The sequence below is a fragment of the Myodes glareolus genome, chromosome 3, assembly GCF_982192425.1.
Source record: "Myodes glareolus chromosome 3, mMyoGla1.1, whole genome shotgun sequence".
NCBI lineage: Eukaryota > Metazoa > Chordata > Mammalia > Rodentia > Cricetidae > Myodes > Myodes glareolus.
The window spans coordinates 96,839,464-96,854,380 of record NC_142028.1 but is presented as its reverse complement, the minus strand read 5'-3'; the positions used below and the strand labels follow the sequence as shown (position 1 = coordinate 96,854,380).

Below are 14,917 nucleotides of genomic sequence, written 5' to 3'. Positions count from 1 at the left end.
TTTTTTTTGCTCATTTTAGTAAGCGTAATACTATACCAATTAACTTTCCTTATAATACAGAACTAGAAACGCTTCAATTTCAAAGTGGTCTTTGTACCTGCTTCCAAACAAGAAAATTCTTCACCCCTTTAAGGGATGGGTGGAGGACCAGCGGAAAAGTGAGGGACTATTAGCACCCTAGCATCATCCCCTGCCATCCTCCTGGCAAGCCCTTCCACGCTTGGGGACTCAACGAGACTTCTTAGGACCTTGCTCACTGGGCCCTCACCCACCTCACTGCTTCAGATGCCTGAGCTGCCAGTATGGAGACACAAATCCAGCCCTAGAACTGTCAAAGGGCACGGGAAGTGGCAAAAGGAACTGGCAGAGGGAGTTGATGCTCAAGGCCACTCACACTGGCTCCAAAACTGTCCACTATTGGGTGAGATCCGGACAAAGTGAGCACCTGCCTTGTTTTCCCCTCACAGTCAGGGATATATACATTCCACAGCTACTCAGAGGTGGAACTCTGCTGCTCTCTCAACCAAAGGTGAGCGAGACAGGCTGGAGTCTGAAAAGGGGGAGCAAGAGTGAAAGACTCTCAAAAGTGCCTGGTAGAAGTCTTATGTTCTCCATAGGGAAGAAGAAAGCTCTTCCTAAGCCAAACAAAGTGAGAACAGCTTCTCACTCATGCAAATAACACCTAGAAACTTGTTGTCTTAGACTTACCTTGTTCCTCAGGCCCTTTGATCTTTTGTGGATCATGGCCCGAAACTCAGTTTAGAAGCATATTCTATCTTTGCCACTGTTAAGCAAATGAACTTGGCAAGGCCTGGATCTGGCTTGCTTGAGATTCCACGTTGTTTAACACAGAGTTTCATGTATCCCAGGATGGCCTCGAACTCCCTTGCAGTTGAAGATAATCATACTTCTAATCCTTCCTCCTCTACACACCCAGTGTTGGCATTACAGGTGTGTACTACCAATACAGATTCCTTTGGTACTGGTGATGGAAATCAGGGCCCGCTGCATTCTGGGAAAGTATCCTACTAACTAAACCACACCCACGGCCTATGAGATTCTATAACTTGATTAGTAAAATAAACACATCTTTCCTAGGGTAGTATAACTCAGGGTGACACAGAGTGTCCGGCAGTCGCTAAATGAAAGCTTGTTAGCATGAAGAACACAAGGAAAGGCAATGACAACTGTCTTGGGTTCTCCCCACATCCACCTAGGGCATGATCTGGTACAAGCCCTAATATTGACCCACTTAAGCGATCATCTCCCTACTTTCTATACCCAGGTAAACTGAAATATTCTTGGTATAGACAGCCTCTATGGCTACTAATAAACTTGACTTAGCCTTTGAGACTTTGTTCCGGTTAAAGCACAGTGATTCTGGGTGCCTGGGGGCTGGCGGGAGCAAGAGCTGTGAATAAGTTAGGCAACGCTGCCCTCTCTAGGAAATTACCTGCGGCAATGATCGCCTCTTCGATTTTTCTGGCACAGTATGTTATCTCAAAAGATGACAAGGACTTTAGAAATGGAGGAAACGATTTATTTATTGCCATCCTCGTGCTTGGGCGTGCACATGCAGCCCCTACCACAGTATGCCTGGGGAGGTCAGAGGACCAGCAGCAACTGAGGGATGGTTCACTCCTCGCACTGCGCATTCTCGGGATCCAACTCGGGTTGTCAGGCTTGTGTAGGGCGCTGAGCTGTCTTGCTGGCAATGCTTTTCTTACTGATCAGTGAGAGCAGCCGTGTAACTTCAAGACCTCTCAAGACTGTCAGCAGTTTCTACCACTAACTTAGTTTTATCTGTGGTTGGTACCACCGTGTAGCTAATGAAACAAGCCAGATGATTTTTGCCTTGACGTAGATGGTAGTATCCAGGCACAGGTGAAGGTAAAGATGTAAACGCCCTCATTTAAAGATGAACCACCGTAAGTATGGATTTTTATTGAAGAATGGATGGGTGGATTGATGGCTCCCAGGAGGTCTTGGGTGAGCTAGTCAAGTGGTCTATCACTGGGCCACTTCCATGAGTACCTTTTGCAACCTGGTCTCCAGCATTGTTTCTCTTTGGTGAGTTTCCCTTAAATTATTTCCTTGGACATTTCCTTTTAAATAATTCTTATAACAAATAATCAGTCTGATAGTTTTTATTGAATATGCCCTTAGGCCGTCAGAAAACTTAGATGTCTCTTAAATTTGTAGTTTCAAAATTAAGATATCTATGTGAGACACAAAGATCTTGTTATATATATGTATACAACCAAAGAATTAAAGTTATTTACTCAGTGATTTGCTGTTCCTCAACCAAAGGTGCCTCAACGGTTGCCTCACCAACCATGGGCTCCTCATTCATTTCCTCCAGAGGGACGTTCTCACTAACAGGTTGCTCACCCAGCTCCTCAGGAGGAAGGAAGGTTGACTCCTCGGGTGGAAGTAAGTATGACTCCTCGAGCGGAAGGAAGGCTGCTGTTTCCTCCTCGTTTAAGGCTGTTTGATCAGAATCTCCAGAATAATCCAGAGGTTTCAATTTTGACTTTTTTGTGCTGGATAGTTTCAAGTCTGAAGTGGTGTTGCCCCAGGAGCTGTCGCCGCTCCTGGAATAAGATGTATCCGATACACCTTCAGATGGGTGGAAGTAAGACAGAGTCGCCAGCTCTGGGTTGACGGAGTATTGATTGCCAAAGCTTTTGTCACTAGAAAGGGGAGAACACACATCAGGAGTCGTCTCTAGGCACGCACACTTGTAACTCAAATCAGAGCAGTTAACTAGAGATGGATGCTGCCCCATGTATCAGCAAAGGAAGGCAGAGAGTCCCGCCTTTCTCCCATTGTAGTTGTACTGTTCTCAGTCCTTGTGTAAATGAACCACGAATGCCTGGTGTATGCGGCCTGTCTCAGACTTCAATATTAGAATTTAAAAGCCAACACTAAAGGTTGCCTGAATGAATAAGGGCTTAACAAGAAACATAAAATGAGCTGAATTAGGGAAATAAACATTTAGTATTACAGGTTTAATGTGTCGGAGAAGTACCTCATCCAAGCACCATCATCAAAGAATAAAATTAATGATAATGGTGAAGATTAAAAAGTAATTCTGTGGAACTTTAATTTATGATACTGTCCAAAAGAGGCTGTAAAGAGTCCAGGCTTTCAGGCTCAAATGAAATTTAGTATATATATGTGTATAATTATTTATATAAATATTAATATAATAAATATATTTAATTCTTTTTCTTTATTATTCTTTCATAGAGTACATCCCAGCTGCAACCTTCCCTCACTCCACCCCACCCAGTTCTCCCCACCTCCCCTTTCCCTCAGCTCCACTGTCCCATTTCCCTTCAGAAAAGAGCAGGTCTCCCAGGGATAGCAACTAAACATGGCAGAACACGTTACAACAAATCTAGGCGTAAGGCCTCCTATCAAGATTGGATGAAGCAACCCAGTAGGAGGAAGAGGATCCCAAGAGCAGGCAAAAGAGTCAGGGACACCCACGTCACACTGTTAGGAGTCATATTTTTGTAAGAAAAGATAAATGATTATTTAAGACAAATATCTAGGCCTCAAGGTGTAAACGTGGCAGATTTTCTGTTTCTTTTGAGGTCTTAAGCAAGGCTACACAAATTTTAAATGTTCAATCCCAAGTGAATGAGTTAATTAGAAGAGAATAAATGGCCTTTGTACTCCAGGGTTATTTTGTAGGGATGTAGAGCCAGGAAGCATTGTCTGAAGTCTGTATATCCTTCCTAATCAACTGGGAGTCTATTTATGACTCTTTAAAATACTGGGGGTAAAAACAGTAAGACATTTCCTGAAATAGGGCCCATGTTTATAATGCATAGAGAAAGTGGATTCGAGCTGAATGTCTTATACACTACTGAGGAGGGTGCATATTCCTATCAGCCCACTAAAGGTTGGAGGGAGGGGAGCTTTACATCATGGACCAATGAACTGCTAAGGCCAGGAGGCTTACCTTAGGTGTTTCAATTTGTACAGCGTGGCAAAACAAAATATCAAGAGGGGAATTAAGAGGACAAGGGTCATCAGTGAGATCCCCAGCATTAATTTGATCTTGGCCTCCTCTATCTCTGACAGCTTGTCTTTGTTGGTATTGTTCAAATCAGAGCCTTGGAGGAGAGAGAGAAAACACAATGGAGAACTGAGCGTTGTGCATGTTTTCCTTGAGGAATAAGAATGACAAAATCTGTCTGCAACATTCACAGCTCACTTTTGCTACCCCAGACAATGGCAAAGAGAAGGCCACCATTTTTCTTTCCACATACCCAGATTTTCTCTCTAGTCCTCATAGCAATCTTGGAGTAACTGTGCTTAATTCCATTTTATACACTCACAAAAGTTTGCAAATCTTCTACTGATCAGAACATGGTTTTAAGCCCAACCTACCCATGATGAAATTTTTATGTCACAGCCTTTCTTCTTGGCTTTGCTCGAAACCATTCCAAGTATCTTATCGTCTCTGAGAAGGTTATTGGAACAATTTGCGAGGCACTGGTTCTTCAGAAAGGAAAGGGTGCACTGTCCTACTGTTGGGCACACACTGGTTATTCCTATGAACTAAAAGTCTGTAGTGTTGGTGGTTTCCTTTACAAGGCTTAAGAGGTATGATTGCCATTTTGTCACTGAGACCATTAAACTTACTGCACCTGATGTTACAAAAAGAAGTAGAAATTCTTTAAAAAGAATAAACTCTAGATTCCTGAAATGCGTTAAATCACAAAATCACATCTGGCTCCAGAGACATTAAGAGTCTAATAAAAACTGATTGAAATGTTTCTTTAATGTCAGATTTTGGGGATTCATGAGAATATATCTGACTTAAAATATATTTAATATTGAAACGTTCCTTCTCACGGTTCTCCCATGCCCATTCAGTGTTCCAAGGGCCTTCATTACTTTCTAGGTAATATTTAGGTAATAATCAATGACAGGTATAGATTCCCATGTCAATGTTCTCTGACTTTTAAATATTCTAATTATTGTGCTTTGGATATAGCCAAGCAGAGTTCTTGCTAGCATGTTGAAAGGTCTAGGTTCAGTCACTAATGCCAACAAAGAGATCTTAAACCAAGTGTAATGAAATGTGTACAGTTATCAATGACTGTAATATGACTTTAAGGCCCATTTTGGAATAATCAAGTAGATTATATTAAAATGAACTGCCCTCCTAAAGTCTTTTGTCTCCCCCCTGAGGTAGGATCTAACTTTATAGCTCTGATCATCCTGAAACTCAGCTCCCAAAAGTCTTTATAAGTAGGTATGCTCTTGGAGTTAACTCATAGATCCTCTAGCTAATGTCATCTCCTAGAAATCAAGCCACATCCCTTGTCTGGACTTTCTCATGGCTGCCTAGGTCTCTCCTAACAAAAGACTGCTTTGTAACAATCATTTCCTACACTGTGAATATGTATGACTCTCATTGGTTAATAAAAAACTGTCCGACTGTAGCTGGGCAGGAAGTATAGGTGGAACAGCAGACACAGAGGATTTTGAGAAGAAGAGCAGAGTTTGAAGAGATGCCAGTTAGCCTCCCAGGAATCAAGACATGATAGAGGACAGGTAAAGACACAAGCCATGTGGCAATATATGGATTAATAGAAATGGGTTAATTTAAATGTAAGAGTTAGCTAGTAATAAGCCTGAGCTATCGGCCGAGCATTTATAATTTGTATTATGCCTCTGTTTGAGTTATTTGGGATGGGGTGTTCAAGACAGAAAACATCCAAAGGATATTTGAAGCTTGCCTCAGTCTCCCTTTCCTACAGATCCCTTACTCTTCCTAACACAGCACATTTATCAAAGTCAAGGTCAGAACCAGAGAAGCCTTTACAATGTCTAACCACTGGAAGTTATAGAAAGTTAACTACAGGCTTGGGGTGGCTTTTGCTTTATGCCTCAATTTCTTCATAAAATAGAGTTGGTGGGAGAACTGACACGTGGCTAAAACACCAGAATACCTGATACATAGTGTGTCCTCAATAAATGGTAGAAAACCAGTCAGCTCCAAGTTCAATCATTTAAATGCCAAGTAGAGGGAGGACAACGTATTTCTAAGGTAACTCGCTATTTGTCATCCCTGCATATAAAAGACTTTCCATTTTCTTAAAGCAGCTCAAGGCAAGAGCTACATTTGTCAAATAATTCATTACAGAACTGAGCATATGGATGCCAGATATGCCACCAAATATATCTATTTTCCAATTATTTATTTGTAGGACAAGGGGTTTGAGAAAAATTTGTTAGGGACTGCAGACCCTCAGACCCTGAACTTTCTATGACCTCTTGCCTCGTGAAGTAAACAACTTGTTTTCCTATGCTTGCAGCTGCTCTGAGCACAAAACCCTCATGAGTTCCTGATAACAAGGAAGTGCTTTCTGGTGGGCTGGCAGTAGAAAATCCTGAGAGCTAGGGCGTGGCCACTAATCAAGGACAGCACTATATAAGCTGTCCTGGAACATAATAAAATTGGCATTCTTGCTTCAAGAGTGACCCATGTCTCTGTGTGTTCTTTAATCCCCAGACCCTTGCCTGATCACAGTTCCAGGTGGTGCAGGCGTCACAAAAACTAAAACATTGCCTTTTAGTACAACTTTCCATTCAAATTAGGAGTTTGGTTCTTCATACCTAAGTCAGGAGGCTCGCAGACACCTGTAACTTCAGTTCCAGGGGACCTGACACCCTCTTCTGGTCTCCACAAGCACCTGCACACATGTGGTACACACAGACACACACAGACACAGACACAGACACGTACACACACACACACACACACACACACACACACACACACACTAAATCTTAACATAAAAAAATTGAATGGGATAAGGGCACTCTACTTTTGCTATTGTTTTTTTTTACATTTAAAACTTTGAAGTAAAGACCATTTTTAAAAGACTATATATTGTATGTATTATTCACTTACCTATCTTAATCTGTTTCAACATTGTAAGTCAGAAGACAAGAAGATGATAATAGTCATTGGTAAAGGGGCAACAAGAATACTTGAGAAGTATAATTTATCTAATGGAGTCAATGTCCTTTTGATGTGGCATTAACCATCTACAGTCTCCCACATAGACTCACTACCCTTTGCTATGAGAAATTGTTTCACAATGCAGCCACTAAAATTCAGGTGATATTTATGTATCTGTTAACTGAAGTACTTTGTTCTTACCTGGAATTGCTTGATAGAGTTGATCTTTATCATTCATGTTCACTGGGGTTTCATTTATAACTGTTAAGACAATATGTTGATGTTATAAGTAACATTCACTTACTACTACATTTTTTGAAAGTGTGTGAAAGTGTGTGTATAATATGTGAATTATTATTCATTGTAGTATTGTTTGGTAAAGGGAACATGTCTATAACTTACATTCAAAAAAGTTTATCTAATACACTCCTATTTCCTGTAGATTCATCATAGTATTTAGTATATTCTAAATACTTAATGCTTATTTAACATAGTATTTATTAACAAACCATTTAATACTATACTTAGGGGCCAGTGTAAGGTAAGATTGTCAGACACCTGTCAGGCAACTAAAAATATTTGAAACTGTGCCAATATTGACAAATGATCTTGAAGGTTCTACAAATATTGATTTTTAGGTTAACAGAAATCTTAGTCTCGAGTAGATAATATTTATTGTAAATACACAATATACAAATAATAATTGAGTGAATATGATAAATTTTTCATTTTATAATGCACATATATGCCACCTACATTGCATATGTTAATATGTCCTTCTGTATCTGTGCAGAATATATGCATGCATAGATGGATCTTTGCATTGTATTGTGCATGTGTGCTTGTGTAGTCATGCTGTGCACATTATCTTCATGCACAAATATACACTGATACTTTACACTTTTATGTGCATTGCTTAGATGTGTATCTCTGTGTGTTTATGCATATGCTGTCCCAAACATGGAAGGACCACACTGGGCAAAAGCCTTGCTAGAAATGCTGCATCATGCACTTAGGTGAATGGTTTTCAATCTGGGCTCATCTGTTTCTGGAGTGAAAGATATAAAATAGGAAGATCATGATAGTTACAATAAAAGGACAAGAAAATCAATGCCACTATAGCAGCAAGTGTCCTCTCTGATTTTAAGATACACTCTAGACTCTAACATTTGTAGGAGGATATATGTGTGGATGCAGAAGAATCAGAACTGCAACTTTATCATTTCTCTGCATATTACAGATGCTATTGCAAGGGGCAGTAAACATGAACTTATTAATTATTGCTAGAAATATTTAGAGCGATCTTGTGTTTCTATATAAAATGTTAGAAAATTAACATCAATATAAATGTTAGAAACATTTCCCCAGTTACCTAACTGCATGAATTTACCTTTAGCTAGATTTGTCCAAAATGCAGGCACATTGTGGGTTGATGCTGTTTAAAGAGATAACATGGGTAATGAGTGAGAATCTATTGTCTACAAATATGTACTCCCTCAAAAACCATAGGAGAGTTTTCCTGGGTTGTCATAGCTTCACAAATACTTTATAAGGAACAATGATCTGATCTTGGCAAGAAAATAAAAGAGTGATTTTAAGTTTGTAGCCTCCCACTCCCAAGACCCTTCCTCAAATAATCTTAGGAAACATTAATTTTTGTGACCAGAGATATATTTATTCCTTAGTCAAGTAGAAAATTTTACATTGTCATCAAAAATATTAAAAACATACCCCATATATACCATATAATTATCCTAGTTAGATCTAAGAATTTATAATTGTAATATATATATATATATATAGTCCCCATGATTTGTCAGGGACCTCTGAAAAGGGACTCTTACATATTTGCCACTTAAAAGACTTCAGGATGACTCTAAATGAGAGTAGTATGGATTCTTTAGGCATGCTAGCCACTTATGTCATTTTCAGAGCAGTGAAAGCTAATTGCATAAGTCATATAATAACATGCTCCAGATATCAATACAGTGTAGTAGTTTTAATACTTTGTATATGTTTACGAGAGGGCTCATTAGATTTTTCTTCTTCTTCACCGATGGATTTTTCTGGCGATTTTTCAGTTGCGTTGACGAGTTTGTCTAGGAAAAGAGATAAAGTATTTTCAGCATATTAAAACACTGACCAAATCCTGGGGTTTCCATGCTTGAAGACTAAAAATGGAACAAAGACAAGGAGAGAACAAAGGAAGAGGATGCCATTTTTATCAGAAATGATGATTAGGAAGGAAGACACCAGAAAATAGTGTTTTCGTGATTATGGAGTATTTGAAATAGGGCCAATATGTCTGTGTTCCATGAAAGAGAGGCAAAGCAGAGAACCCAGCCCTTTAGAGGCAATGGTGAGTTATTGGCTACGCTGGCTGGCTTTGGCAGGCTCCCTACACAGGCCTTAGTATAGATCTCAGCTTATGATGTGTCCATGTGGTCATACCACTGAGTGCTTGGGCTGTAGTAGTTAACTTAACCAATAGTGCCATAAGGTCCACGTGGGACACCACCCACCAAAGGGGGATTCCAAGGAGGGGCAGAATTAATCCAGAGTCTACAAATACATCACAGGTGTTTGTTAACCACAAAGAATAGAGAAGGGAATGTATTTCTGAAATAAATATTGAGGCAGAACTCAAAGCAGGTGAATAATCCAAGCTATAAGGCAACCATCTATCCTAAGAACATCCGGGTGCCTCAGTTTATCCCCACTGTCCACGGAGCATTAGCAATAATGCTCAAGCAATTTGTTGTTAGTGAAAGCTATCCTAGGGCTCACCGTTTATTTGATAGGCTAGTTCTTTTGGAATGTTCCCACAAGGCCCATAAGTAGAAACCACGAAGTGTTTTCTATCCAACTTTGTTGACAATCCTCTAGTTGTGAGGTTTTGGAATCTCTTGCTTGGGTACTATGGTCTTCAGTAACCCATATCGTAGGCAATTTGAGGTGTCTGGGATGCTCGAGAGTGAGCTAACTGTAACTTATCCCACACTACTCAAGATGTTCGCTCTACACAAGCAAGATACCCCTGGTAGTTTACCTAGGTTTGCCCTAAATGTGTGACACGACTTGGAAATGCTCAAATGCTCCATCATTGTCAAGGAAATTTATTAGTAATTAATGAATCTTCCCCAGTATTGAAATTTGCCTTAGCCAGAAAGAGTCACTTTTTTTTCTGCTATTTCACACCATTCAAAGTATAAAAGAGAAAATAATCCCACAAATATGGGTCTACTCAAGATGTGTAGTAGCCTGGAATTCTAAATTTAGTTAATGTTTCTTTTCATGCAAACAGGGAAACAGAAGGTTTGGAAATGAGAGACTGTCTGCCTCTTCAGGAATGGTCACTGTGATGGTGGTGATGGGGCTTCACAGAAAATGGTGTGAAAGAAAACTTAGGATAAAACAAACCAGGCGATGTCATAACTCTGCTGGCTTTCAGAAGCACAAGATGGGCTCCAGAAGGGGCCCTTTCCCCGGTGCTGTTCTGGGACCTTGTCCCAAGGTCTTTGTTTTGGAGGAGCGACTGTGCATTCAGTACTTACAGTTCTTGAGCGCGAACTTCAGGTTCGTGGTAGCACTCACAGATATTTCAGAGTCTGTGCCATTTGAGTTCTGTGTGGTGAACACATCTACGAACAGAAAACCGGAAGTCTCTAGCAATCACCAATTGTCCATTTTATTTTTTTTCTTCATAGTATATTTTTAAACTTTAAAAAGTATCCACTGACTAATGAAAAAATAATTATTAAAAAAAAAAGGATAAGACTTTTTCTTTTTCAAAGAAAGTGGAACAAGGGGCAAGCTGAAAATTCATAAGGAGAAAAGTCAAACTAATTTTCTTATGATAAGCAACTTTGAGAACCAATTATTGAGGAAATTCATGGGAAATATGTATATAAGATGTCAAAGTCAGTTTGTGGGGGAAAAAGTCACTAAATCTTAACCCTGGTCACTCAGAAAATGAGACAGGAGTAGAGATAGACTTGCTGAGAATATATTCCATATTGGAGGAGGGTGTGCTCCCAAATGGGTTTGACTAATGTTATTGTACAAGAGGGAAGTCTGCACACAGAAACAGCAAGGATATTACGTGACGAGGGAGAGGCTCAAACAGGTTTCTACAAGTAAAGGCACACTCGATCCACCACAACTGAGGGAGGCACAAAAAGTTCTTGACTTTTACTTTGGATGGAGCCCTGACTTGATTGGTTCTTCTATGCTTTTAGACTTCCAGCCCCTAGAACTATAGGAAAATAGTTTTCTATTGTTTTTATACTCCTAATTTGTGGCATTTTGTTTCAGCAGTCTTAAGAAATGGATCCACACCTCAAAATAAGTTTTGGCTATTTACCATCAAATTAGATGAGTTTTTACTAAAGCAAGCATCACAATGCCGTGATGGACCACAGTAGACAGTATTAGTAGCAAATATAGTCTTATACAATTTTGTAATGTCTCATGCAAAAAGTTGTAAGAAATAAGGTTCTAATTTTACACACTGAAGTGTCTACAAAGTAAATTAGAGTTTTAAAACTGGGAAATAAAATGATGAGAGATTAAAAGGCAGGACTAAGAAAAACCAAACCTGTACAATCAGAGCTTTAAAAACTTACAATGTTTCGTGTCTTTATAGGAGTTGACGGGTGTCTCGTGGGCAGGAGTGCCACCTTCATTTCCTTCTGGTTTGTGTATGAGAGGATGAGATTCTTCATTTTTGTCATCTTCATGTTCAGAGTCATTGTTGCTCACATTTTCATCATCTGAGTAATACTGTTCTTCATCTGACGGCGTATCATCAAGGTCCTCTAATACAAAAAACAGGACGCACCATGGGACAAATGAGATTTAAAAGTTAAATTATAGTACACCACCTGCAAAAAAAACCCGGCCGTTTTCTGACTTTCTGTAAATAAGGATCAGCCTTCTGATCGGCTAATTTTAAAGGTTTGGAGGTTTTTTGTTTGTTTATTTTTTTTTTAACTTACGTTCCACACTGGGCTGTAGATTGCTTATGTCTGGGAGAAAAACCTCAAATAAAAAGATAAACAATAAAAAATACATTGGGAAACAGATGTGATTGATCCAGCAATCTACCGTCTCCTCAGGGCTTCCTTCCCAGGAGGCCCGAAGACTCAGTAGGATATTATGACATCACTGGGAAACAGAGTGCCGGGGAAACGCCCAGAGCTTTGTGGTTCCATATTATGACCATTTCATTCTTGGTGTCACGGTGGTTTTAGTTTTAAGAAATAAATTTTTTTCTTTGACAGGGAACAAATGTGTTTTTACAAAATAATTTTAGTTATTGGTCCATGAATTGTAATTCATCAGTCTTGATAGTGACATGAAAACTTTGGGAACTTAGGTGTTGTTTCTAATGACATCATATGTTTCGGAGAGAGAAACAAAACAAACAACAAAATAAAATAAAATAAAATAAAAACCTAGTCAGAGAAAACAAAACTCAAATCTTAATCCAAATACCCTGTAAGTTCTCATTCATAAACTATTTGACTACAATTCTTTAAGAAAAATTTTGCGAAACGTCTTTTTTTTTAAGAATTATTTTCATTATAAGATAGGCTTGTTTTGTTTAATACATTTTTTTTCAATGCCATCCAACTTCTACTGCACATTTTAATGGAGAAAATTATCTAATACTTAACAGTTAAAAAGTTACCCCAGCATGAATAGTCTTGTACATGGATTACTTATGTAAAAACAGTGAATGAACAGTAAAGACAGGGAACTGATTGATATTTTTACAGGACCACCTAACTATGAATGCTAGCCTTCATTTTATTGATGATAACCCCTCCACATCAGATGATATCCATACTTACAACACAAACATCAGGAAAAACAGCATAATTTTGCAGGACTTTATGCTTGTCTTCAGTGAGGGTGAAGGTCGTAAGTGAAGTAAAACCTGTGGTCCTTCACTGCCAGTGCCTGGTGACATGGCCAACTCAGCAGAGTCTTCACCCGACGTTGAGAAGGAACACCCAGTGGCGCGGTCAGCACCCACACAGGACCTATGAAGGACCGCCCTGAGGTATGATCAGCATTTGTGACCTGACTGACCCATGAAGGTTATATTTCAAAAGTTTATTCCGTTGAAGTCCAATACAGTGAAATGGCCTACAGAAAGCTTGCATAATCAACTGGTTTGAAAAACACCTGCTATCAGGCCTTTCTTTAGATCAACAAGTCCAACATGTCAATGTTGGTCTAAAGACTAGAAACAAACTCCAGCAAGCAACCCTTTTCAAATGTTAACCATGGTTTTTTTTCCCCAACAAACTAGTATGATAAGAGCATTTGCATGTAGACGAGCATGCAGTCTAAGAACGCTCAGCAAGAATAGAGATGAATACCCAGGCAGTGGTGGTGCACACCTTTAATCCCAGCACTTGGGAGGCAGAGACAGGAGGATCTCTTTGAGTTCAAGGTCATCCTTGGCTACAGAGTGAGTTCCAGGACAGGCTCCAAAACTACAGAGAAATCCTGTCTCGAAAAACAAACAAAAGAATAGAGATGAGTATGTTACTTTGTCAGGTTGGCTTTCTAGTGGATTATTCAAAGCTTTTGTGTGCACATGTGCATGTTGTATGCTTGCATGTGTGTGCACATGCATGTGCAGGCATCCAGAGGTTAGCCTGGATGTCATCCTCAGAAACATTGCATGTCCGTTCCCTCTCCTAGCCCTTACATCCTCTCACGCCTCAGTCTCTCATTCTTTCTGCTCCTCTGTCTTCTTTCTCCTGTCTCTCCTGTCTTTCTCCTGTCTCTATTCTCTCTCTCTCTCTCTCTCTCTCTCTCACTTTCCTATGCCCCTCCCATCTCTATCTCTTTCCCCTCTTCCTCTCCTGCCTTCCTTCTATCCCTTTTATTTCTCCCTCTCCTTTCTTCTCTCTTCTGTATCTCTCACCTCTCTCCTCCCCTCTCCCCCTCATCTTTTCTCTTCATTCTCTCTCTACTCTCTCCCCTTTCCTGTCTTTCCCCTTTATCCCTCTTTCCTTCCTGCGCTCTTTCTCCTCTACCATTTCTTCCTCTTCTCCCCCTCTACTCTCTCCATGTTTCTCTCTCCTCTCTCCCATCTCTTTCCCTTCTCTCTTCTATTTCCTCTTATTTCCCCTTTCTCCCATTTTATTCTCCTCTCTGTACCATTACCCTCACCCCTTCTCTCGCTCCTTACACTCCACTTCCCTTTCTCTGTCTCCTAACTCTCTTTCCTCTCTTCTCCCACTTTCCTCTCTGCCTTGTCTCTCCTTTCTATCTTTCCTTTTCGCTCCTCCCTTATCACATTCTCATCTTTTTCTCTCTTCTCTCCTTCCCCTCTGTCTCCTTTGTCTCCACTTTCTCTTCTCTCTTTCCCCATTTATCTTCTCTCTCTACCTTTTCTCTCTTTCCTCCCTCCTCTTATGCACACCTCATCTCTCCCTGCCCTCTTCTCTGTAGCCCCCTCCCTCTCCATCCTCCTTCTTGCCTCCACTTTCTCTCCCTTATCTCACATCTTCTTCCTTTCCTCTTCTCTGTCCTCTCTAGCTCCTCACTCTCTCCCATCTCTCCCCTCATATTTTCTTCTCACTCTCTCCTCATTGTTCCCTCTGTGCTCTCTTCTCTTTCCCTCTCTCTCACTCACTCTCTCCTCAATCCCCCATTTTCCTCCTTCCCTCCTACTTCATCTCCTGCCTCCCACTTTGTTCTTTCACCTCTCACTGTGTTCCCTTACCCTCACCTCTTCTCTCCTCGTCTCTCGTTTCAACTGTCTCTCACTTATATCGCATGCTTCCCTTTCTCTTCTCCTGTTTCTGTCTCCTTTCATTTATCTCTTCTCTCTTTCTCCCCTCTTTTTCTCTCCTATATCACTCCTCTTGTTTTCCCTCTCTTGCAGCTATTCTCTCTCCTCTC

At 40.2% G+C, this 14,917-nt stretch overlaps 1 protein-coding gene across 1 annotated transcript; it reads right to left on the bottom strand.

Moving 5' to 3' along the window:
- Nucleotides 1-2,131: 2,131 nt before the first annotated feature.
- Eqtn (equatorin) lies at nucleotides 2,132-12,158 on the bottom strand. The gene is made up of 8 exons (XM_048453083.3): nucleotides 11,989-12,158; nucleotides 11,617-11,808; nucleotides 10,546-10,632; nucleotides 8,998-9,090; nucleotides 8,382-8,426; nucleotides 7,193-7,252; nucleotides 3,974-4,127; nucleotides 2,132-2,693 (listed from the first exon to the last, which is right to left on the bottom strand). The coding sequence occupies exons 1-8, from the start codon at nucleotides 12,062-12,064 to the stop codon at nucleotides 2,279-2,281; spliced, it is 1,122 nt and encodes a 373-aa protein (XP_048309040.1). The 5' UTR covers nucleotides 12,065-12,158; the 3' UTR covers nucleotides 2,132-2,278.
- Nucleotides 12,159-14,917: the final 2,759 nt, after the last annotated feature.